General features: G+C 43.5%; 2 protein-coding genes across 2 annotated transcripts; one reads left to right on the top strand and one right to left on the bottom strand.

Annotated features, from left to right (window-relative positions):
• The first annotated feature begins 2,508 nt into the window (after positions 1-2,508).
• On the top strand, positions 2,509-3,471 carry LOC101596076 (olfactory receptor 51I2-like). Its single transcript, XM_004650748.2, has one exon. It carries the CDS (start codon positions 2,509-2,511, stop codon positions 3,469-3,471), a length of 963 nt encoding a protein of 320 aa, XP_004650805.1.
• A 6,482-nt stretch (positions 3,472-9,953) lies between these two features.
• Positions 9,954-21,674, bottom strand: LOC101596367 (olfactory receptor 51E1). Its single transcript, XM_004650749.2, has 2 exons — positions 21,668-21,674; positions 9,954-10,958 (listed from the first exon to the last, which is right to left on the bottom strand). The coding sequence occupies exon 2, from the start codon at positions 10,914-10,916 to the stop codon at positions 9,954-9,956; it is 963 nt and encodes a 320-aa protein (XP_004650806.1). The 5' UTR covers positions 10,917-10,958; positions 21,668-21,674.
• Positions 21,675-23,337: the final 1,663 nt, after the last annotated feature.

Raw genomic sequence — 23,337 nt, 5'->3', positions numbered from 1 at the left:
CTGAAAGAAGCACTTAAAGCCTCTTTAGCTAAAGTTGTCTGACGCTCCAGCCTTACAAAGATGCACAGCCAAGTACCAGCACTTAGTTCAACCTAAGGCAGTGAAATGATCCTGACCCAGGAAACAGTGAGCTCAGTGCAGCGGGAGTATGCCAACTTAACTGTGGTGATTTAGAGACATTAGGTTTGTCGAGATCACTTAAGAAACCCGTACAGAATGTTGGAGGACAGGAAGAGAGACGGTGTGTAAGTTGAGAACACAAACAAAACCAGAGCAACTTCCCTAAAAAAAAAAAAAAAAAAAAAAAAAAAAAAACTATATGAGAAAAAATGGAGCAGGCATGGTAGCACTTGGGAGGCCAAGATTAAGAGGATCGCCCATGAGTTAGAGGCCACCTTGAGAGGACAGAGTGAATTCCAGGTAAGCCTGTGCTAGAGCAAGACCCTACCTTAAAAAGAAGTCACACTCTGAGCAATTTACTTCTAAGTAATCTCTAGATTGAATGCCCAGAAGTAGAGCGCAGATGTAATTATGATGGGCAGAGAAAAATGAATCAGTGAGAAGACAGGCATCAGCCTTACCCCTGTGCAAAACATCTGTTGACATACTCTAAGGTCGCATTTGTCTATTGGTATCCCCATCAGACTTCTGAAAATAGAGTACAATTAGATCAGTTGCCTGAGATTCCTTGTTGACATGGTAAAATAATAATCATAATAATAATAAAACATAGAAATTTAACTAAACTCTTCTTAGAGGATTATTGTACATATGTGCAATCAATTGACTACAAATCAAATGTGGCGGCTTTACCCAAAGTGTAGAATGCATGATTTACTGGGCTAGGACTGCATTTTCCCTCCTATTCTAAACCAGACATCTACTCTAGTATCTGAAGCCTAAGAAGACATAGCCTTTCTTTTCTTTCTTGTGTATGTAAGACATGATCATTTTATTGTCTATTCACCCATGTAAGTAAACATTGATGGTGCATTCACTTTGTACTAAGTAGTGCTCTATGTAAGAATAATGTATTAACAAATGAAATGCTATTGCTTCTGCATTCCTGGATCTTGTGGTCTACTGGGTGAGAGAAAATCATCATGGAATGAAGTATCATAAAATGTTAAAAATCAATCTAGTGGTATACAACAACAAAAAAAATCTATGGGGTAAGGGATGGGGGTATGGCTCAGGAAATCAAGTGGTTAAGGGTCATCCCAGCAGCTTTCTGAGAAAATGATACTTAGTATTTAGAAGAATGAGAAAACTGGCATGGCTAAAGAATCCTGAACAAGACGTAGTCCACCCTGCAAGAAAGGTTGGAAGGTTAGGCAGATGTTAGATCACAGTAGTATGCAGGCCATAACACAAACATCTTATCACTCATCACAAGGGAACTATTAAGGATTTTTAAGAGGAGAAACATGAACAAGTCACTTCCCTGAAACCTCAGTTACAACATACCTAAAATAGAAATAGCAATTCTTCAGGGTCAGCATTTCACAATAACTGTGAGAATTAGATGAATCATATATGAGTGATCGTGAGAAATATAAAATGTTAGGCAAAGTAATAGTAACAAAATTCATATTTCACATACTCTCTGTCAACAGGAAAGAGTGCTGGGTTTGGACTCACACGTGCATAGACTTGAACTTCAAGACTACAACAACCCAAACAGGCCGGGCCATTGCCAGAGGTCAGCCGCTGCCACTCAGGAGCCCAGCTTTCCATCTGCACAGTGCTGAGGAAATGTAGGCTTATCGGAAGTCTCCTGCTTCTGATGTGTAGGGATTTAATTTATTTCACATGAAAAAAGTGTCTAATAGAAAAGTCTAGGGTAAGATGCCCTCAGAAGCTGTTGATTTCAGAGCCATGGGGGAAAAAATAAAGCAACTTCTGACTTTCTCATATTCTTTGGAGGAGTCTATAATGATGCACTCATCCTTCCTAGCTTCTCTCTGCCTACTTATTCTAATAGCTTTCATCTCTCTTCAAACAAGACCTCCTCATTTCCCTCCAAGCACTTGGAAATAGCCTCAACATGAGCAATACATAGGCACCAGTGAGACCAGTTGGGCTGTACTCTGACTACTGTTGCCTGGCAGGTAAAATCTCATCCAGGCAGCTCAGACCAGGGGTTAACCTCAGAGATGGTAAGCTTTACAAGATAAGGTCATCCAGTCCTCACTGTCCTGTGCTTGAAAGGAGTCAGATCTTTTTGAAGACTGTAATAGCTTTCTGACGAAAGGAGAAGATGTACTAAGAGATGAGCTTGCATACACACCGGAATATAATAGAGAGTAGAGCCTGTGAAGATTTTGTTTCCAATATTATAATTTTATACTCATCAGTGAATGGTAAAGCAATCATAAAACTCAAGGTCTTAGCCTCTTACACTCAATAATAGCTCAGTCTTTTCTCTCATCCTAGATTCCTATCCATGTGTGGCCCAGTTGAAGATATCTTATCTTCCTGAAGATGAGCACTCAGCTATCTCCAAAGATGCCCTTTTCCCAGTCCTCTATCAACATCTCCTTCTTTCAGCCACCTGCTTTCCTCATGATTGGCATCCCAGGAATGGAGGCCTTCCATGGCTGGATTTCCATCCCCTTCTCCTCCATGTACGCTGTGGCACTCGCTGGAAACTGCCTCATCCTCCTGGCTGTGAGCAGGACTCCCAGCCTTCACCAGCCCATGTACTACTTCCTGTCCATGCTGGCCCTCAGTGACGTGGGCCTCACCTTGTCCACACTGCCCACCACACTCGCTGTGCTCTGGTTTGACTACCGTTTCATTGACTTCCACAGCTGCCTGGCCCAGATGTTCTTCCTGCACTTCTTCTCTGTGGTGGAGTCCTCGGTGCTCCTAGCCATGTCCTTTGACCGCTTCGTGGCCATCTCCAACCCTCTGCGCTATGCAGCTATCCTCACAAATAATGTCATCCTCAGGATTGGAATAGCCATTACAACCCGCGCGACTCTGTCCCTTTTACCGTTGCCTTTCTTGCTGAAGCGGCTAAACTATTGCCCTGGAAAGATCCTCTTGTCCCACTCGTTCTGTTTCCATGCTGACGTCATGAAGTGTGCCTGCGCTGACATTACCGTCAACATCCTGTATGGACTCTATGTAGTCCTATCCACAGTGGGTATAGATTCCTTGCTCATTGTTTTGTCCTATACCCTGATCCTTCATACTGTGATGGGGCTGGCCTCTCCCAAGGAGCGCATCCGCAGCCTCAACACCTGCATTTCTCACATCTTAGCTGTCCTGGTCTTCTACATCCCAGTCATAGGTGTGTCTATGATCCACCGTTTTGGAAGGCGTCTGCCCCACATTGTGCACGCTCTTGTTGCCTATGTGTACCTGGTGGTACCTCCTGTGCTCAACCCCATCATCTACAGTGTCAAGTCCAAGCCCATCAGAGGGGCCATGCTCAAGGTGCTATGCATAAAAGACCAAGGCTGATGAAATTTATTTATTTATTTATTTATTATTTATGTGAGAGCAACAGAGAGAGAAAGGGGCAGATAGAGAGAAAATGGGCGCCCCAGGGGTCTCCAGCCACTGTAAAGGAACTCCAGATGCATGTGCCACCTTGTGCCATCTGGCTTACATGGGTCCTGGGGAATCAAGACAGTAACAGGGGTCCATAGGCTTCACAGGCAAGTGCTTAACCGCTAAGCTATCTCTCCAGCCAGCTGCTGAAATTTAAAATGCAGTATGGGGCTGGGGAGAGGGCTTAGCATTTAAGACACTTGCCTGCGAAGACTGAGAACGCTTGTTCAAATCTCCAGGTCTCATATACAGCCAGACATAAGTGATGCAAGCCTGCAATGTCGCACATGAGCACAGGGGGGCGCACATGTCTGGAGTTCATCCACAGTGGCTGAAAGGCCCTGGCGTGCCCATTCTCTCTCTCTCCCTTTCTCTCTCTCTCTCTCTCTCTCTCTCTCTCTCTCTCTCTCTCTCTCTCTCTCTCTCTCTCTCTCTCTCTCTCTCTCTCTCCCTCCCTCCCTCCCTCCCTTTTTCTCCCTCTTTCTGTCTCTCTCTCAAAAATAAAATAAAATATAATATTAACAACGCAGTATGGGCCAGGTAAAATGAAAGTTGCTGTAGCAAGCACTAAAACTTGCTAGTCCATGCTGACAGTGGGGAGAGGACCACCAAGCTCATTCATGTTTATGTTCACGTTTCACATTTACTTTGTAAAGAAGCAATGATAAGGATTAAAAACTGGTGAATATATGAAACATGCTCCTTTATTTCCAGAAGCTTCCAATCTTATACCAACAGAAAAACATGTGAAAGCACAACCATACTGGAGAATAACAAGGGTCATAAAAAATACCTGCACAGGAGACTACTAAACAGTACAAATCAGTGTTTGGTACAGCTTGCCTGGAAAAACTGGGAAATTTCTACAAAGAAGACAATCATTTTTACTTCTCCTTGAAAAACTGAATCAAGGCCAAACAAAAACTGAGAGAGAGAAAGAAAAATAGAATTATATGAAAGTTTGTACTTTTAGAAAAAGTAAGCATGTGGGCTGGAGAGATGGCTTAGCAGTTAAGGCACTTGTCTGTGAAGCCTAAGGACCCAGGTTTGATTCCCCAGTACCTACATAAGGCCAGATGCATAAGGTGGTGCATGCATCTGGAGTTTGTTTGCCATATATATATATATATATATATACACACACACATACACATACACACACACACACACACATACATACATACATATATGGATATATATAATATACATATATATAATACATATAATATGTACACTGATATATATAGCAATATATATAATACATATACATAGTATTATATATATTGTATATATACATGTATACATATATAATATATACATATATATTATATATATACATTATATATAATACATATAATATGCATTAGATATGGCTGTGCCATAGCATTTGAAAAGGAAATACAAGAAGATGCACCCAGAAGGGAAAATAACCCATTTGTATAGGACTGCAAATAATACACTAATTCTTTTGTTTGTGCCCAGTACATGAAGATCAGTTATCAAATATTTTAAGTTAATAGTATGAATTACAGGTTAGAAGTATGTTACATGCATGTGCAAAACTTGGGCCAGGGACACTAATCAATTATATTCTACACCACCACTCTGCCCTATATCAGTGGTGGAAAATAAAGAAAAGATGTTTTGAGGACAAGGAGCAAGCCCAGGTTATTGTCTATAGTAACTAAAAGCTACGAAGGTTAAATTCCCTGTCTCCTTAGCCTCCCAGAAATATTGTCCCACTTTAATAACTTTTTTCCATAAATGGTCATGGTTTAATAGAATAAACAAATGGAATGATTAGCTGATATTGTCCCTCTTGCCTCGGCACAGATTCTTGTTACCTACTTTATAAATATGTTCATTTCTCCCGGAGACCCCACCTGCCTTGAGCTTGACAATTCCCGCAGTGAAGTTTACTGCTGACAACTGCTCTTGCTTCCATGTCCCGTTTCAGTTCTCCAGATCTCCACATTCTCCGTACCAACATTCTTCTTCACTTTCTCAGATCCAAAGGCCCACATCCTCTTTGGCTCCTTTAGGAGTATAAAAGGCTCTGCTTCCTTTGAATAATGTCAAGGATAAAAAGCAGTAAGGTTCTATCAACGAACCTGAGAATTTCATGTCTAAGTGATGAACAATGAATGTGGACCCCGAAGCCCTAAACCACCAGTATTACATCCTTTCCCAAGTTCATGTCTACTTGTCTACAGAACCCCAGACACAAGGGAAGGATCTCTTCCTGTACGTCCATTGCATTCAAGAGTCTTACTGCAACTTAATTAAGGAAATAATATGAGACAGTTTACTAACAGTGTATTATTAAAGACAAATATTAATCAATGACCCAGGGGTCATACTCAAACTTTTCTGACTTAGAACTAGTCCTGTTGTATGTAAAAGTCTAGAAACACTAAAGAGCCAAAAAATTTTGGCCGATTGATTCACAAAAGGCTTCATTTTTACAAGGTGTTAATAGAAGAAAAGTGTCAACAAGCTATTCAGACAATGGAAAAGTTACAACAGATACTGAAAAGGAAATGAAATCATTGAGAGACAGCAAGTCGATAAAGTAGCAGAATCATGTGATATGTTGAAAATGATTTCTATGATGGGAAAACAGAAGGAGATACGAAAGGGAATATGAACCTAATTCAGGATAACTATTACTCTGAGACGTTTGAATCCTGTCTGGGAAGCATAAGAGGCCTTTGGTAGATTCTAAGAAGAAAACTAAGATAATCAGAGTTGTGTTTAGAAAAACTTCCATAAACTAGACGTAGTTTAGGACTGAGGCAATGCATGTCCAAGTCAAGGAGATCTGTGTGCAGTTACAGTCACCACCAAAAGCACAGGTGTGAAACTGGAGAATATCAGGAGTCATAATATAGAACACATGTTTATGGAATATTCCTGAAGAAAACCTAGAAAACAATGAGTGAGTTAGATATTGAGATTTAATATCATTCAGACATCTCTAAGACCCAAAGTATCGTCCAAGTCTTTGAGTTAGTTGGGCCAAAGCTAGGAGGATACATCCACATGAACAGGGAAAGTAAAAGATGCCCACTTGGGAGGCATATGACGAAGGTTTCTCCAGAACAAGGTGCTGACTTTACAACTGAGTCTCTTAACAGAAGCAGCACCTGGGGCGAGGGAGGAGGCTCATGGCTTAAGAGCACTTGCTGTGTAAGCATGAGCACCTGGGAGGGTCTGAGACCTCCTGAGTTCCTGCCCCAGAATCCACGTAAAAAGCTGGGCGTGTTCAAGCACATCCGTAACCTTGGAGCAGGTGGAGAACCAGTTCAAGGAAGTATGTGGATGAGCAAGAGAGAACACCCGAAGTTCTCTGGCCTCTGTGCTGCGCACTTCTGAATGCAGGCACCACACACACTCTGTTCAGAGGAAGAGAGAGGGGAAAATGCCACATCTCCCTTCATTTCCACTTTACGCTCCAGGCCCTTTCAGAGAACCCCGGGAGCCTGCAGGATGGAATTCTGGTCTAGAGATCATGTGGCTCCTGCTGCAGTTTCACCACTGTCCTGATATTTAGTCCTTGTTGGGAACACAAAGTAGCAGATGGTAGAAGCTGTGAGTATATTTGCAATCACAAAATGGTTATTTTGGATCACAGCCATGAATCTGTCCAGGGCACATTACTATCATGTGTCTGAAATTCCTTCTGAAACCCATGGTACTGACTGTTTCCCTAGAAAAACCATTAAATCTGTCTGGCTAATAAATTTGTTATGCATTTATGTATGCCTCCTAAAAGGGCTCTGAATACAAAGCAGGCACTTGAGGGATAGAGGCAGAAGGTTCATAGGTTCAAGGTAGTCTTGGGCCACATAACAAATTTGAGGACAACCTTGGGTACATAAGACCCTGTCTCATAAAAACTACACACCAAAGGGCTGGAGAGATGACTTAGCAGTTAAGGTGTTTCCCTGCAAAGTCAAAGGACCTGGGTTCGATTCCCCAGGACCCATGTAAGCCGGATGTTCAAGGTGGTGCATGTGTCTAGAGTTCGTTTGCAGTGGCTAGAGGCCCTGGCAGGCCCATTCTCTCTCTTTCTCTTTCTCTCTCTCTCCCTCCCTCCCTCCCTCCCTGTCCCCCTCTCTCTCCCTCTCCCTTTCTCTCCCCCTCTCCCTCTCTCCCTCTGTCACTTTCTCAAATAAATAAATAAATAAATTTTAAAATAATACACACGAAAAAGCCATATGCTACACATGCACGTACACACACACACACACACACACACACACACACATCATATGCCTGTGCAGAAGCATACATACAAGTACATATTAAAATCTTGAAATAATAAATACCAAAATGCTAACAATGGTGTTTTAAAATCTATTTTTAGGTTTAGATGGTAAATTTACTGAAGATTTTAATTATATTTCCAATATGTTTATATTTGTAGGATTCTGAGATTTTTGTTTACATCATCTATCACATTACTAATTGCACCTTTTTCAATGTCATTCTCTCAATCCCAATGTCAGGGTGCTTCAGAACAGTGGGTGTCCCTCTGTGCAGTTCAAAGTGGCCGAGGTCTGTCCTGACCCCATTTGATGCTCCTGCTTTAACTACTATTCACCTGGACCTAGACAATTCCATGCTTCCCATAATCCTCTTGTTCGGCAGTTTGGTTCAAGCTGCCTCTATGTTCTTTGTCCCAAGTAGGACTCTGTGCTACTATGTTCAGGAAATTCTATCCTCCTTCCCCCTGTGCTGCCTGTCTCATACTCTCCAGCCTCACTTCGGCTCTTGCTAGCACTTTTTTCTGTAGCTGATGACCTCAGTCCATGCCTGGTGTTCTCCTTCTGTGCCCCTGACACAGCAACCCTCCTGGCAGTACTGTTCCTGGCTTGTGGTGCTCTCAGGGGGCCTCAAGGCCATAGCCACACTGAACACAGCTGACAGAGAAGCACTCCGTATTTTCCTCTCCCATAGGTTTGGGATATAACCTATTATGATCTTCTTTGCAGGGCAGCTCTCACTCCTGCTGTGTTTATATACGCCCTCCTCAGTTTTTGTGAGTCCATGGCCCTTTCCTTCACCTTGTTTCCTGGCCAGCCACATGGGGCGCCCTCTCTACTCAATCTGGTCTGCGGTAACAAGTTCTGCATTTATGTCACTAACTGCTAGATATTTCTCAGCTACTTCTTACCTGGTGTCCCTCAGATATACTGGGGAATCCACAGCTAATTACACTATTTCCCAAACAAATCACTGGTCGACAACCCCCAGATACACTCTTTGGCCAAGACAGTGAGCAATATCTGTTGACATTACTAAAACCGTGAGCTCTATTGACAGGAAATTCCTCAGAACAACTTGCGAAGTGAAAAGGATTAAATAGGGCTGGAGAGATGGCTTAGCTGTTAAGGTGCTTGCCTGCAAAGCCAAAGGCTCCAGGTTTGATTCCCCAGGACCCACATAAGCCAGATGCACACATCCATTCTCTCTCTCTTCCTCTCTCTAAAATAAATTTTAAAAAATATTTTTAAAAAAAAGGATTAACTAGCTCCTCTAAAAACACAGGGCTATAGAAATCCATAACTCACTATCTTGCTGGTCTGTCAAATAATTCTTCTACATAATATAGAATTAGACATGAATAGACTTCATTTTGTTTCTGTTTTTGAGCTTACTTATCCTATGTAATATACTGATTCCCATAAAATGTCAATTTCCCTATTAGTGCAATGAAAAAACTGATAGTATTCCTGCTAAGTAAAAACAGTTGATATCGAGCTTAAATAAGGAAAAGTGTCCATGAGCCACAAAAACTCTCATAACAAAGTGCGCCATCTTTCATTAATGTAGGCAAATGTCAGGGCTTTACTTTCAATCTTCATTCAAGGCCTGCTACTAAAAAAGAAAAGCAATTATTTTTTCTCAGTGGTGGTGGTTTTGAAGAAGGAATTCCAGATATATCCTGTCTTCCGAGATACAAAATGAGTGAGGATTCTAAAAAGGAAGTCAGAGTTTTAAATAAGATTATCTAATTTTATTATATTCTTGTTTATCTTCCTTTTTTCATGCTTAAGCCCTTGAATCAGAATACTGTAACAATCAATGAAAAACAACTGAGATTTGGACTGGGTGGTAAAATGGAAATAATCTTCCAAGCAAAAGTACCTCAAGGGCTGAGCAATCATGTAGAGAAAAACCAAAAGAAAAATAACATTGAAAATCAAGATTAGAAGTACCCTGTCCTCCTGACAGCCTTTTCCACACAGAGATCCCCCCAACCAGTTTTATCTTTGAAAGATCTGAATTGTATTTTTGTTAAGAAAAATTGGTTTTCCTAATACTGTCTTCCGAAATGTCGGGATTGAAATATGAACGGGAGGATTTTGAAGGGGAAAGAGGCTTGATCACTGATCCCTAGCAGCCTCGCTGCGCATGGTGACGTGGAGAAGACGCAGGATGCGCTGCCGGATCTCTTTCGTCTTCACCCCGTAGACGATGGGGTTGAGCACGGGCGGAATGAGCAGGTAGGTGTTGGCCATAATGACGGGCAGCAGGGAGTCGCGGCGCTTGCTGAAACGGTGCACCATGGACAGCCCGATGAAAGGCACGTAGAATATGAAGACGGCGCACACGTGCGAGACACAGGTCCCAAATGCCTTTGCCTGGGCTTCGCGCGTCAAGCCCAGCACGGTCTTGAGGATGAGCAGGTATGAGAAGGAGATGAGAAGCGAGTCCAGGCCAATGGCAGAGATGATGACGATGAGCCCATAGATGACGTTGACACGAATATCCGCGCAAGCCAGCTTCATGACATCTTGGTGCAGGCAGTACGAATGGGAAAGGACATTGGAACGACAGAAAGGCAGCCTCTTAATGAAGACGGGCAAGGGTGCCATTAGCGCAGCGCCCCGCACCACCGCAGCCATGCCAATCTTGGCAACGCGAGGCAACGTGAGCACCGTGGCGTGGCGCAGAGGGTGGCAGATGGCCACGTAGCGATCAAAGGCCATGGCTAACAGCACCGTGGACTCCATGCCAGATAAGGAATGGATGGCAAACATCTGTATCAAACATGCATCGAATTGAATGGCAGTGGAGTTGAACCAGAAGATGGCCATCATTTTGGGCATGGATGAGGTGGAGATGAGGACGTCGAGGCCGGAAAGCATGCAGAGGAAGATGTACATGGGCTCGTGCAGGCTGCGCTCTGTCCGCACGATGTAGATGATTGTCAAGTTGCCCAGCACAGCGATAAGGTATAGGGAGCACAGCGGGAAAGCCAGCCAGAACTGAGCCTCTTCCAGTCCCGGGAGGCCGATCAGGATGAAGTACGTGGCACTGGATTCGTTGCCATGGGTGCCCACCATACTGAAGCGGCTGAGCGAGGACTGGTTCTGGGCAGGGAGAGGCTGGAAGGCAAACACAAGCCATCATCAGACCCTGAGGAGTCCCAACGCCACACCACCCTTCACCACATCTAACAAGACTCTGATCCTGTTGCCTATCTAAACCCTGATCCAGTTCCAAACGCAATCTGATCAGAAATCCAGTAGCAGGTGCGAATTTACTCAGTCCCACTTGCTAAGCATACCTATATCCTAAGGGAAAACTATGACAAAATCCTGATCATATTATGGAATCATTTACTGCGCAAAGAAAGGCTGAGTATGCATTGGTCTTAGATGGTAAAACAATACCCCACTTCCTTTGTACTACTGTATACCAGCACTCCTCTCTGCTCAATACTGACTCTATTGATGATCTAAACTATTGCCATATCCTGGAGAGTGAAGCTATTAACAAAGGGGTGAAATTCTAAATTTTAAAAAATGCCTAATATTGGCTGTAATTCTAATCATTTCATTAGACTATTTTAAGGTGAATTGGAGCTTTACTGTAGCAATACAGCAATCTAGTTGCAGCAAACATTAACATTGAAAACCTAACCTCATCATTAATAAAATGATCACTCTGATTCTAGCCTTAACCTAAACTTTAACACTGACACAATACTTGACAGTTATTTCAGTCTTATTTTAAAATAACAACTCCTAATCCAATAAAAACCTGACCCTGGAACTAAGAACTGGCCCAATGGCTAAAGATGTTTGCTTGCAAGACTACTGGCTGAAGTTCAATAACCCAGTCACCACCCCCTGCCTACATAAAACCCGACACAAGAAGTGGCACAAGTATCTGGTGTTCACTTGCATTGGCAGGAGGCCCTGGCATGCCTGCCCCACCCCCCACCCTGCACACACACATCTAAATATTTTTTTAAAAACCTGACACTAACTCTATCTTGAACTCTATATTTAAAAGTTGCCCAGATGTCCAGTCAGAGTTTTTACATGCATCCAGACTACTCAGTTTATATCAGGAAAAGAATGGATGCCATTGGTGTCCCACTCAGACCTAATGCAAAAATCCAAAGCACCTGTCTCCCACCTGCAATAGGTGCCAAGGGCCCACAGCTCCCCCTTTCCTTTAGGAAATTGTCCCTAGCCAAAAAGGAGACATTTCACCAAGGAGGTACCAGTATGTGTCATGAATCTAGTGACTGCCTGGTGAAAGGGTATAAAGGGTCAGACTCCTTGCTTTCAGCTGGCAAGGGTAGTGATGCCAAGGGTGGTAATTTGGATATGCCAGAGAAACCATAAAGGCATCCATTAATTGATAAGTTAAAAGCTTATCATAGGCCTATATGTTTAAGCAAATACATGGTATATATATAGGATTCCATTTCAAGAACCCACATAGATGTATATATCCCACAGATGAAGGGGGGATGGATTATATTATTTGAACAAGGATCTTTTAGATTTTGTTTCTAGGAGACCTACCCAACCTAGGAATAGAATCAACACCATTGGAGTACTGATCCTGTAATTATAGTGTTAAAAGCAGTGGAGTAATAACCAATCCTGTAGCAGAGATCAGGCCGGATCCAAACTGAATTTGGTTATAAAAGTGATTGTGTGTGTGTGTGTGTGTGTGTGTGTGTGTGTATAAGAGAGAGAGAGAGAGAAAAGAGAGTTATCTCTTCGTTTAGAACATCTAAGATACTTAAATCTACAGATGCTAAAGTTCCTTATATGGTCTAGCATTTACATATAACTTGTGTATATGCTACTGTATGTTTTAAATCAGTTATGGATTACGTATAATGTTTAGTACCCTGTAAATGCTATCTACATCGTTGCTAAGCAACATAGTATTAAAGGAATACCATGTATCTAATGCTTCTAGCTTACATTAGTTTAGACGGGATATAATCAGTGTAGCTATAAGAAATTTAAATGCTCCTAGGACTTCCAGTGAAGTGACAGACGTTGCATTTCCCTCCTCTGAAGCTGCAGCAGGGGAGATTCCTCTGATGGTAGTGAACAAGAATTCTGTGACCCTGAGCTCGACCCCTTTGGACAATATGTGACTACCTTATCTCAGGAGACAGCTGCCTGTACACAGAACCCGACACTCATGGATGTAAATCTCGCCCCTCTCTGAGCACAGGAGAATTCAAAGGATTGTGAAAGGTGTGTAAGCCCAGCACAATATGGAGTTTAGGGCTTCTGTTGGTTTTAGGTGTTAGCCAGCAGAGGTCCACGTACGAATAAAAGCTCTCTCCCTCTCTCTGAAGTGGATTTTGCCTGATTATTCTCATTGACTCATTAATTCCTATAATAGTTTATAGCTATTATACCAACACTGTGATGAACTTGTGCTTCAGAGACATCTGAAGACGCTGAGGCTGGTTGCCAACTGAGACCACAGCCTTGCCTAGCCTCTCCCCCTGTCCAGCCCGGCACCTTCATGCCCCTCGTGGAAACACTCTTTCAATATGGACACACACACACACCTTATCCATGGTTTCACTTTCATTGATTTTAATCACCTATGGTCAACTGAAACCTGAAAATATTGGTGGTAGTTTGAATAGATGCTGCCCCCATATAGCCAGTGCTTCATTAATTTGTAGTTTGGATCTGCAGCCACCTGCCTGGAGGAGGTAGCACTGGGTAGACCATAGGGTCCAGCCCTAAGGTATTATGGGAAGTTGTGATTCCAGTCTAAAGAATTGCAAAGGGCCTGGAGTTCCTGAAGTGTACTTGTTGTGGTGTGGCCTTTGGATTCTTTGGCTTGTGGCTTTTTCTTTCTCTGCTTGATCCTTTACGAGGCGCCCAACTTCTTCTGCCATTATGGAATCTCCCCTGGATCTGTAAGCTTCAATAAATATCCCTTCCTTCCATAATTGTGCCTGGTCTGGAAGTCCATTTCAGTGACCTGAAGCTGTCTACTATGATATCAAATGTAAAAAAATCCAGAAACAAATAATTCACATGCTTTAAATCATATGCCAACTGCGTAAGAAGATGAAATGTGCCATCCCACTCTGTCTCACCTGGTAGATGAAGCATCTTGTTACCTCACGTAGACCCGCTGATAGCCTCATCATTCATCTAGGGTCTCCTTGGTTAGCAGATGTGCTTTCTCAGCATCACAGTGCTAGTGTTCTAGGAACCTTAATTTCACTTAAAAAATGGCCACAAAATGCAACATTTTGCAACTATTCTCATTAGATGGTTGGATGAATTCACATATACAAAGGGCTGTGGATTTGTGTGTATCTGTATATACTCTGTGTGTATGCGCCTGATGGTTTAAATGTAAGCAGCTCCATAGCCTCAGGCGTTTTTGATGAAGCTTCCTACTTAGTCTCCATCAGGTGGAGGTGCATCACTGGGGGCAGATCTGGAGTCCAGGCCTGAGTGTAAGTTCTGAGCCAGCTCAAGCTGCGGCTATTCATTCTGTCTCTCTGCTATAGATTTATGATGAAGTGAACCAGCTCCTTCCACCTTGATGAAGGTTAACCTGGATTCTATAAGCCTGAAATAAACCCCTTCCTCTCATAATCTGCTTCTGGTTGGCTATTTGTCCCAGCAACAAGAAGGTAACTATAGCAAGACGTGTATTATTTGCTGGCTCAGAATGTGGCAATAAGCATTCTTCCATCATTGAGTTGTCATACAGAAGCCCCCTCAAGCAGACACAAAAATTAGTAGAATACAAGGAACAGTGTCAGGCATGGTGGTGCACACACCTTTAATCCCAGCACTTGAGAGGCAGAAGTAGGAGGATCACCATGAGTTCGAGGCCACCCTGAGACTACACAGTGAATCCCAGGTCAGCCTGGCCTAGGGTGAAACCCTACCTTGGGAAAAAAAAAGGGGTGGGGGATACAAAGAACATGTATTTTAGGGCAGAGGATAATAGAGTTCAATTCAGTATGCTAAAGGGAGAAGACATGAGGCAGGGAAAACATACTTAACTTACAACTTCAGGAAAAAAGACCAAATCATAAATATGCCTTCTTTCTTCCTCAGCACCTTTGTAGTAACACTGAACAGCTCCCTCCTTTATCTCTCTTTCTCTTTTTCTATTTCTCTCCCCTTCCCTCCTTCCCTCCCTCAGCACTAGTTCCTGGTATCCTGCCTGGATCATAACCCTTTTCTTCCTGCCCTTGAATGATTATAAACTCAATAGTTTTACCTCTAATGTTCTTACTCTATACTCTCTTCCAAAACAACTGTACTCTCTTTAGTAAATACATTTTTCTGTGAATAAATTCTTGATTCTCAAATCCACTTAGGGATCTCTGAATTCTCTTCTGAGACTTACGTCCATAGCTCTAAAGAAAAGAACCTGACTGTCTTTCAAGCACATAGAGCACCACATACCCCAAATCAAAATCTCACAGAGTTAATACTGCATAACTTTGAAGACAATGAGGTTCACAATAACACATTCAAATCCCAGTCATGAGCAGTGTGTTATGGGTATATCACTTGATATTTATAACCCTTCAGCTCTAAAATATTAGTAATACTCCTTACCTAATGAGTTTGATGTGAGGATTAATTAACATACTACTTCACATATAATATGTGCAAATATATATATATATATATATATATATATATATATATATATGTATATGTATATGTATTACTGTTAACTGTTTCCTTGGGTGGTCAACATTCACATAAAAAAAATGCCCTGGTGCTGACTGCTATGTCTCTAGTGGAAATTTCTTCATCAATATAAGGCCAATAATTTGACTAGATGAAATCAAGCCTTTGCCTTGATTTTTGAAATACAATGCAAATCCAAATGGATGCTAGGATATACAGGCATACCTCCTGTAGAATATGCCTCCTGCACTATGACTAAACATATCCTTCAGCATCTGGCCTAGTTTTCTCCTCACCACTGTTGAATTGAAACATTCCTCTCTAGAAAGAGGCTCCTTGAGACCTGGGAAGTAGCTGAAATTTACAAGGTTGGGGGCAGAAAACAACTAACAAATCCCAGGAAGTTCCTGAAGCTTACATGGTTCACAAGGTTTCTCTCCAAGGCCATGCAGACACCACCTGCTGGGGAGAAGGGACTTTGGCCTGCCGAGCTTCCCGTCTGCATGCTGCGCACGCAGCTCATGCACACAGCTCCCAGGATGCAGCTTCCCTGCTGGGCTGGGAGTTTTTGGTGATGCAGCTGCCTGTGATTCATCCATGTTTCTCTAAGTAACCCCACACCTGCAGTCCTGTAAGTGGCCCCTGGTTTGCCAAGTTGGACTCTGATGGCGCCGCTTCGTGAATGTGTCATCAGTGCCCCATGTGGAGTGAATAGACGTTTGTTTCCATCTCTCCAGGGAAAGTGAACACCACACATGCCCCTGTGTCCCAGCAACACTAAAACGCTGCTTCATAAACGTACATTTGATCCACATGGCTCTGCGTCTTTTTGTCATTTTTGTTTCTCATCCTTCTTTCAAGGATAAAAAATTGTTCTCCCGTAGATTCCTCCTCAGTTTCCTACACTCATTCTCCATGTCCTGGCTTACTTTCCCTCTCTTATGCTTTTGTGCTTAAGCTCCTTTCCCCTGGGTATAATTAAACTCTTCCTGCTCTGTGATCAAAAATAACTTTATTTAGGTCTTTTTTCATGTATGTATCTTCTTGATGATAAAAGCTATTTATTTTTCCCTGAATTATAAATTCCTTAGTGCCAGGGACCCCACTATCTTTATTAATTAGCACTAAGCTAATGTTTATTGAAGATTAATTGAGTTTGACTAGCAGAAGACTCCTTCAATGACCATAACACAGCCAAGGGATAAGTCAGAAAACAGCTATTTTATAGTATGATAAGAGATGGATATAACTCTTGTCTTACTTAAATGAATTTAACTGAGTTGGGGAAATAGCCTGTAACTTTCTTTTTCTATAATTTATCAATACAGGTACTGTTAAATGGTCTTGTGTTGATGTAATTGGCTAATAGAAGCTTAGAAAAGATATTTGAGTAAAAGAAAAAGAAATTGCCAGATGGATGTCAAAAACTTTGAAGAGTGAGCAAAGCCTTTTGCAAGTGCAGTGCAGGGTGGTCTTTTGTACAGAACGACACAAGCTGTGAGGAAGTATAAAAAGAGAAGCACCTACAATGCCACAGCTCTAATAAATGCAAAGAAGGAATGCAGCATGGTCTGTGCCTGGTAGCAGAGGTGACTTAGGACCCCACACCTGGAAGCATTAACAAGAAGGCTTCTGGGCTCCAGAGGGGCAAATATCCATCCAGCAATTCCCACAAGAAAACATAAAGCAAGCAGATCTCCAGGAATCAAATGTGCTGCATTAGGAGACATATTGGGAACGAGTCATAGACAGGCATGAGAAACTCTATTGCCTCTAAGGGAAGACTGGTATAGTGAACAGAATCCTCTGGACAAGGAGCACAGGTCTTGGTTCCAAACCTTTGGGGTAGGAATATCCCTAAACAATACAAAAAGTAATAATGACTTTATTGTGCTGCTATGAAATTATGAGATAAAGCATGCCAAAGCGCATTGTAAAAAAAATTGCAGTACACATAGAAAACAAGGAACAAGGACTGGAGAGATTGCTTAGTGGTTAAGGTACTTGCCTATGAAACCTAAGGACCAAGGTTCGATTCCCCAGTACCCATATAAACCAGATGCACAAGGTGGCACATGCATCAGGAGTTCATTTGCAGTGGCCAGAGGCCCTGACACACTTGTTCCTTTTTTTCCCTCTCTCTCTCTCTCTCTCTCTAATAAATAAAAATTTTAAAAAGGCACAAATGTTTTCATTTTCCCAGTTCACCTTAGTTACCATTCAGCCCTGTTGCACATTTGTTGTGTGCACAAACTCACACACACATGCACAAATACATTCAATCTCTCACTGGGCACTGATACAGAGGTGCCAGCAATTTAACGAGGAAGAGCCCGTTGGCCTGGAAGTTAGGTGCCTTGGCAGCAAAAAGTGAGGTGAAAGGACAGTCAGAAATGAGAAATGAGTGAATGAATGAATGAAGAGAAATTCAGACATATAGCATAATGTCACACTTAGACCTCCCAGCCCTGAGACATACTAGCAGCCTCCTAAAGGACAGGAGAGAGAGCAATGTCCAGGTGGCCTTCTGAACATCTGCTCATAACTGGCACCATCTGTACTCACCCAAGAGGTGGTTTGGAGCTTCGAAAGAAATCAGAATTAAATAATTCTGTTTTGAAATTAAAACACAATCAGGGAAAAATAAACTAAGAAAAATATTTTATTATTTTTTTTTTTCTTCTTCTTTAGAAAGCCCACACACTATCTAATCCCAAAGGAGTAGCCCTGTACTTGAAGTTTTCTCCGAAAAGTCAAACTATCCTAGTAAATTCTGGGAATGTTCTTTAAACAACTATGAGGGACATCTAAGCCTTTTCTCAGGACTGTAGGAGCAGACATCTGTACAGAGTCCAAATTCATAATGAAGCTCTCAGCCTTCCTCTCTCCTTCGTCCTGGCCTTCAGGACTCTGCTCTCCAAAATGAGTTCAGCTCTCAGCTCCACTCCATACTCTTCCTCAAAACTGAATCCCTTTCCTCTCATTGGCCTAAGGAAAAGCTAGCAGATGGAAGACCGTGGCCTTTTTGCCCCTTCTTCTGATCTTCTGGTCCAAGAACAATGAAAACATCCTATAACTATAATTGGACATTTCTGTGATATTATCTGAGATTCATGCCAGACATAATGTAGTACCAGTGTGTAGATATCATCATCCTCGTGAGAAAAGCTGCGCCAGGTGGCGTTCCCTGCATCCCCTCTGCGTGAAAGATGAGATAATGGTGGCTCCATGAGGTTGGGAACCTTCTTAGGGCTTTAAAGCTTGTCTTGGGCTGCCTTAAACTGTGCCACACCATTTGAAGCCTGCAGATATCTACCTCAGGGCAAGAAGGGCTTGGTGAATGGAACACCTGTTCAGGTGTACTCTCCTAAGGGAAAGGACAGTAAAGACCCTCTTTCATGGGGACATGGGGGTTACTCACCCCAACTTCCTAGGCTGTGGTAGAGGCAGGTCCCATGGTTGAAAGGGAAAAGGACGGACCTCTATAACTGTCTCCTTACCTAATAAAGCCTTTCACCAACCTGTCAAGTATTATTAGTCCCAGTTGACAGATAACAACACAAGAATTATGTGGCCAAATGTGCATGCTTTCTAATGCAGCAGGCAACTGCACTATTCCCCATCTTCTTAATGGTGTAGAATGATGTAGAAGTTAGTTCATGCCAACCTCTAAGGAATCTAAAGTCAAGGGCCTACGAGTCCAGAGGGTCGTGATAAGGAACACGATGCCTGCCCAGCTCTCCCCATTCAGATGAAGTGTGAAAGGAGAACAAGAGGAAGTGAGGAATGGAATCTGTAGTCTCTACTCTTATCTGGGTTAAATACCCAGAATGTGCCATACTCGAAGCAATGGTGTGGAAACCTCTGGTGCTACTTCCAGCCTCTGTCAGAATATTTGGAAAAGAATGTTCTTGGAATGAAGCCAAGACGTACCTGGGAGACTCTGGCTCTGGGGGGTGGAGAGAGGCATACTTCGGGGGCAGTACTGGGGCTGGCAACATGGAGGAGCTTGTCACCTGATTATTTAGGAAGGTTGTTGAGGAGAGACCTTTGTGTTAACACTCCATATGGGTAGTATCCCCAGAATCACATGCACCCAAATCGTTTCCATCTAACGTGCCCTAAGTCCAGCTTTGATTCAATGAAGCAGTCAGCCTTGTAAGATGTGAGCCATTCATTTTTTTTTTAATTTTTTTTGTTTATTTATTTGAGAGCGACAGACACAGAGAGAAAGACAGATAGAGGGAGAGAGAGAGAATGTGCGCGCCAGGGCTTCCAGCCTCTGCAAACGAACTCCAGACGCGTGCGCCCCCTTGTGCATCTGGCTAACGTGGGACCTGGGGAACCGAGCCTCGAACCGGGGTCCTTAGGCTTCACAGGCAAGCACTTAACCTCTAAGCCATCTCTCCAGCCCTCATTTTTAATGACCAAGACAACATTGAGAAGACAGGACTAGAAAAGTCAGCGTGAAACTGCAGCCCTAACCCTATGTAGTGGAGTCAGACCATAATGTCCCCTATGAAGTCCCTCTCAGGAAGAGTTCCTTAAGTTCTGGTACCTCTCCACGTCCAGAGTAGAGCCAGTGAGGTGCTCTAGAGACTTGCAAAGCAGCCACGGGTGTCTCTGCGGAGCTGTTCCAGCATAGACCTGCTACACGCAAATGTGGGACAGAGAGACGATAGATGCCTCAGTGTCACCATTGCTTCCAACAATGGCTGTCCGCCTGACTGCGGAGTGGCCAATCCTAATTCTGCCTGAGTTTAACTGGAGACGCTGAGGGGAAGAGTGAGCGAGGAACAGCTCCCTGCACTCCAGATGTGGGGAGAGACTGAGACAAACACCCTCTCGTCACTGTACACGGTAACAAACTCCCTGGTGAGTGCAAACAGCCGCATCTCGGAAGAAAGGCAACAGCTCCCCCAGGTTTTTAAGCTCAGATGGCTTCCCTGAAGAAGCAACTGCAAAATGTGGCTTTCAGGACAGGTTGCAATGAAGCATCCCATTCAGAAGGTTATGGGGAGAGCGCTGTTCAGTTAGATAGCATCAGACCTGAAGATCAAACAAACAGTGGGTGAAACAGACAACATCACTGCTTCCATGCAACTCACATGCTAGGAGAAAAGTAAAGAAATGGGCAAGAAATTTCCAGACAGAGAAAAATGCACTAAAGAAAAGTCACCCTGACAGGATAGAGCTGAGGTCCAGACAGGTCAGAGACAGCCTCCCAGGAGGTGACCTTAACTGACTGCTCTGTGATGAAATCATGACAGGCAGCCATTCTAAGATTTAAAAAAGAAAAGAGTATTTCAGGCTTGGGAGACCATCAGAGGAAAGGGCCTTGGGAAAGCATGAGTTTGTGAGTCCAGGAATAGAAAGGTCAAGGTGGCTAGGAGCCGAAGCACAGGAGAGCTTCAGACGAGGTCAGCGGAGGGCAGGGGCCGGGCCACCTAGTGGTGTTTCGCAGAACATGGCCGGGACTTTGGCTTAACTCAGAGTAATTTAGGAGAGTTTAAATGACAGGCTTGATCTAATTTTTTTTGTTTTGAAAGTGCATCTGGCAAAGGCAAAGACCCAAAGCGTCAAAGAACAGACCTTGTTTGAAAAGTTGCAAGTGTTCGGTGTGCCTGGGATAAAAAAAAAAAAAAGACCACAGGGCAGCCGCTTTTGAACAGGGCCGATGAGAGCTGAGCCAGGGTCAGAACTGAGAGGAGGTGACCAGATCCCAGTCTCCAACCACAGCATGATGCCTAATCCAGGGTGGAACTTAAGTCCAGGCCCCACTCAGACTGACCCCCCCATATCCTAACTTCAGAGTGGGCTTCAACCACAGAACAGCTGTGTCCTGTCCACACGCTCACTGAGACTCGATCCAATCCAAATCCCATTCCAGTCTCATCCCAAGCCAATCTGTTCGCTGTCTCCACTCACATTCACCATATCCCCTGACAGTCTCTAGATGGGTCCCCAGTAAACCAGTCACTGAGGGAGGGAAAAAAAAAAAAAGCTTGAAAATTATCCTTAGGCAACATGTAGCACCCTCACCCTTCCCTCCATCGCGCATGGAAATTACTCAGACTCCAACATGCTTCCTCCACATACCCCAGCACCTCTAGCTGGCTACTCGGCCTGGTTTCCCATTCACTCACTAGGGTAAGTGGGAAGTTCTCAGCTGCAAGTGAGCCGCACACCTGGCCCGTGCACTCGCCTCGGCTGTCCTGAAGGAATGCGGGCCTCTGGCTCCAGCGGACAGGCTCCCCGTGTCTCCACCTCCTCCTAGGGACCTCTCTGCCAGGGTTATTTATTCTGTCTTCTCTCCTCCCTCCTTCGGCTCCTCCCATCTGGAGGATGTCGACTTTTGCCCAGAGGGTCCCCAGATAAAACCTCCCACCAGCTGACCTGGTCCCGGGTTCCTTCATGGCTTCACATCCTAGGAGGATGTGTCCAGGGGTGTGGAGAAGGAGGGGCACTGGGTAGACGGGTCTCTAGAGTCCTCCCTGAATGGGCCTTTGCCAGCTGGGATGCTTGTACCAACCCCTAATGTGGAGTTTTGGATGAGAAAAGGCCAAAATAAACTCATTCTGGTGCCCATGGTCTTTGTTGGGGGCGGGAGGAGGATGCTTGGTTTCTTCAGAGGCAGAGCAAATAGCCAGAGCGAAGACACACGAAATTTTGCAGGGATCCTCCATGGTTAGTCAACCTACATCTGTCCTGGCAGTTTTTTCCTCTCCATCACCTAATTTCTTTGTGTGGGTTTTGATTGGGTTCTTTGTGAGCCTTGAACCCAAAGGGCCTGTCCAACTTTCTGCCAAAGCCCTGAGGGCTGGCCTCTGGGCCTCTGGCTCCCGTGTCTGGCTGACTCAAAGCCGGGGTCTCCAGGGGCAATGCCTCTGCTTTCATCTCCCTGGTCTTAGCTTACTGACATTCAGGCTGAGGGACGAGAACGTGATTTCTTCAACGCTCCCCTACCCCCATCCGCTGGGAGACATTCGCGACTCATGTCATCTGGTTTCTCTCTTAAGGGGAAAAAAATAGCGAGAGAACATTTTAGAAAGTTAAAGTTGATTGCAAAACTGACTGCCTTGGCGGCTGAAACAAGCTAACACCCTATCTAGAGGTAAAACAAACATGGTGTAATTGGTTTCTCATTTTATTGTTTAACTGTTCAGTGTTAGCATTATGTCTTAATTTTCAAACTATGCAAAAATAGACAATGTCAAACAAGACCATTGTGACTGAGGCCACATCAAAATCACTGATTACAAGAGTCTCTGGTGCCTGCAGGATTTATATTGTCTCTCTGCCATCACCTTAGAACCGCCCATGCTGCCTCCATGGGCCTCTCCGTAGCATTACGGGATGCAAAGCCTTTTCCAGTGAAGACACTTGTACTTCAGATGAGGTAGCAGGAAATAATAACCACCCGAAATAATGAGAAAATGGGCAATGTACTTTTTTTTTGTCTAATACTAATAATACCAAAGTAAAATTCATGGTGTCCTTCAGGTAATCAAAATACTAAGCTTCCAAAAAATAAAACAAGCAGAAATGACCTGTGATGATGAGAAGAGCCAGTCATGACTATAATCCCAGCACTCAGGAGGCTGAAATAAGAGGATCCCTGAGTTCGAGGCTAGTCTGGGCTACAGAGTAAGTTCCAGGTCAGCCTTGGCTAGAGTGAGACCCTGTCTCAAAAAAATGAAAATCAGAAATCTGTGATAAGAATGACTAATCCTCCAAACTTCTCAGAATTGAAACACAAGTGAAAGCTACAAGGCATAGACACTAAAAATGTTTTAATAACTATGCTAGATGGGAA

This window comes from Jaculus jaculus, chromosome 3, assembly GCF_020740685.1.
Source record: "Jaculus jaculus isolate mJacJac1 chromosome 3, mJacJac1.mat.Y.cur, whole genome shotgun sequence".
NCBI classification, from domain to species: Eukaryota; Metazoa; Chordata; class Mammalia; order Rodentia; family Dipodidae; genus Jaculus; species Jaculus jaculus.
This window is presented reverse-complemented; position numbering and strand designations above follow the sequence as displayed.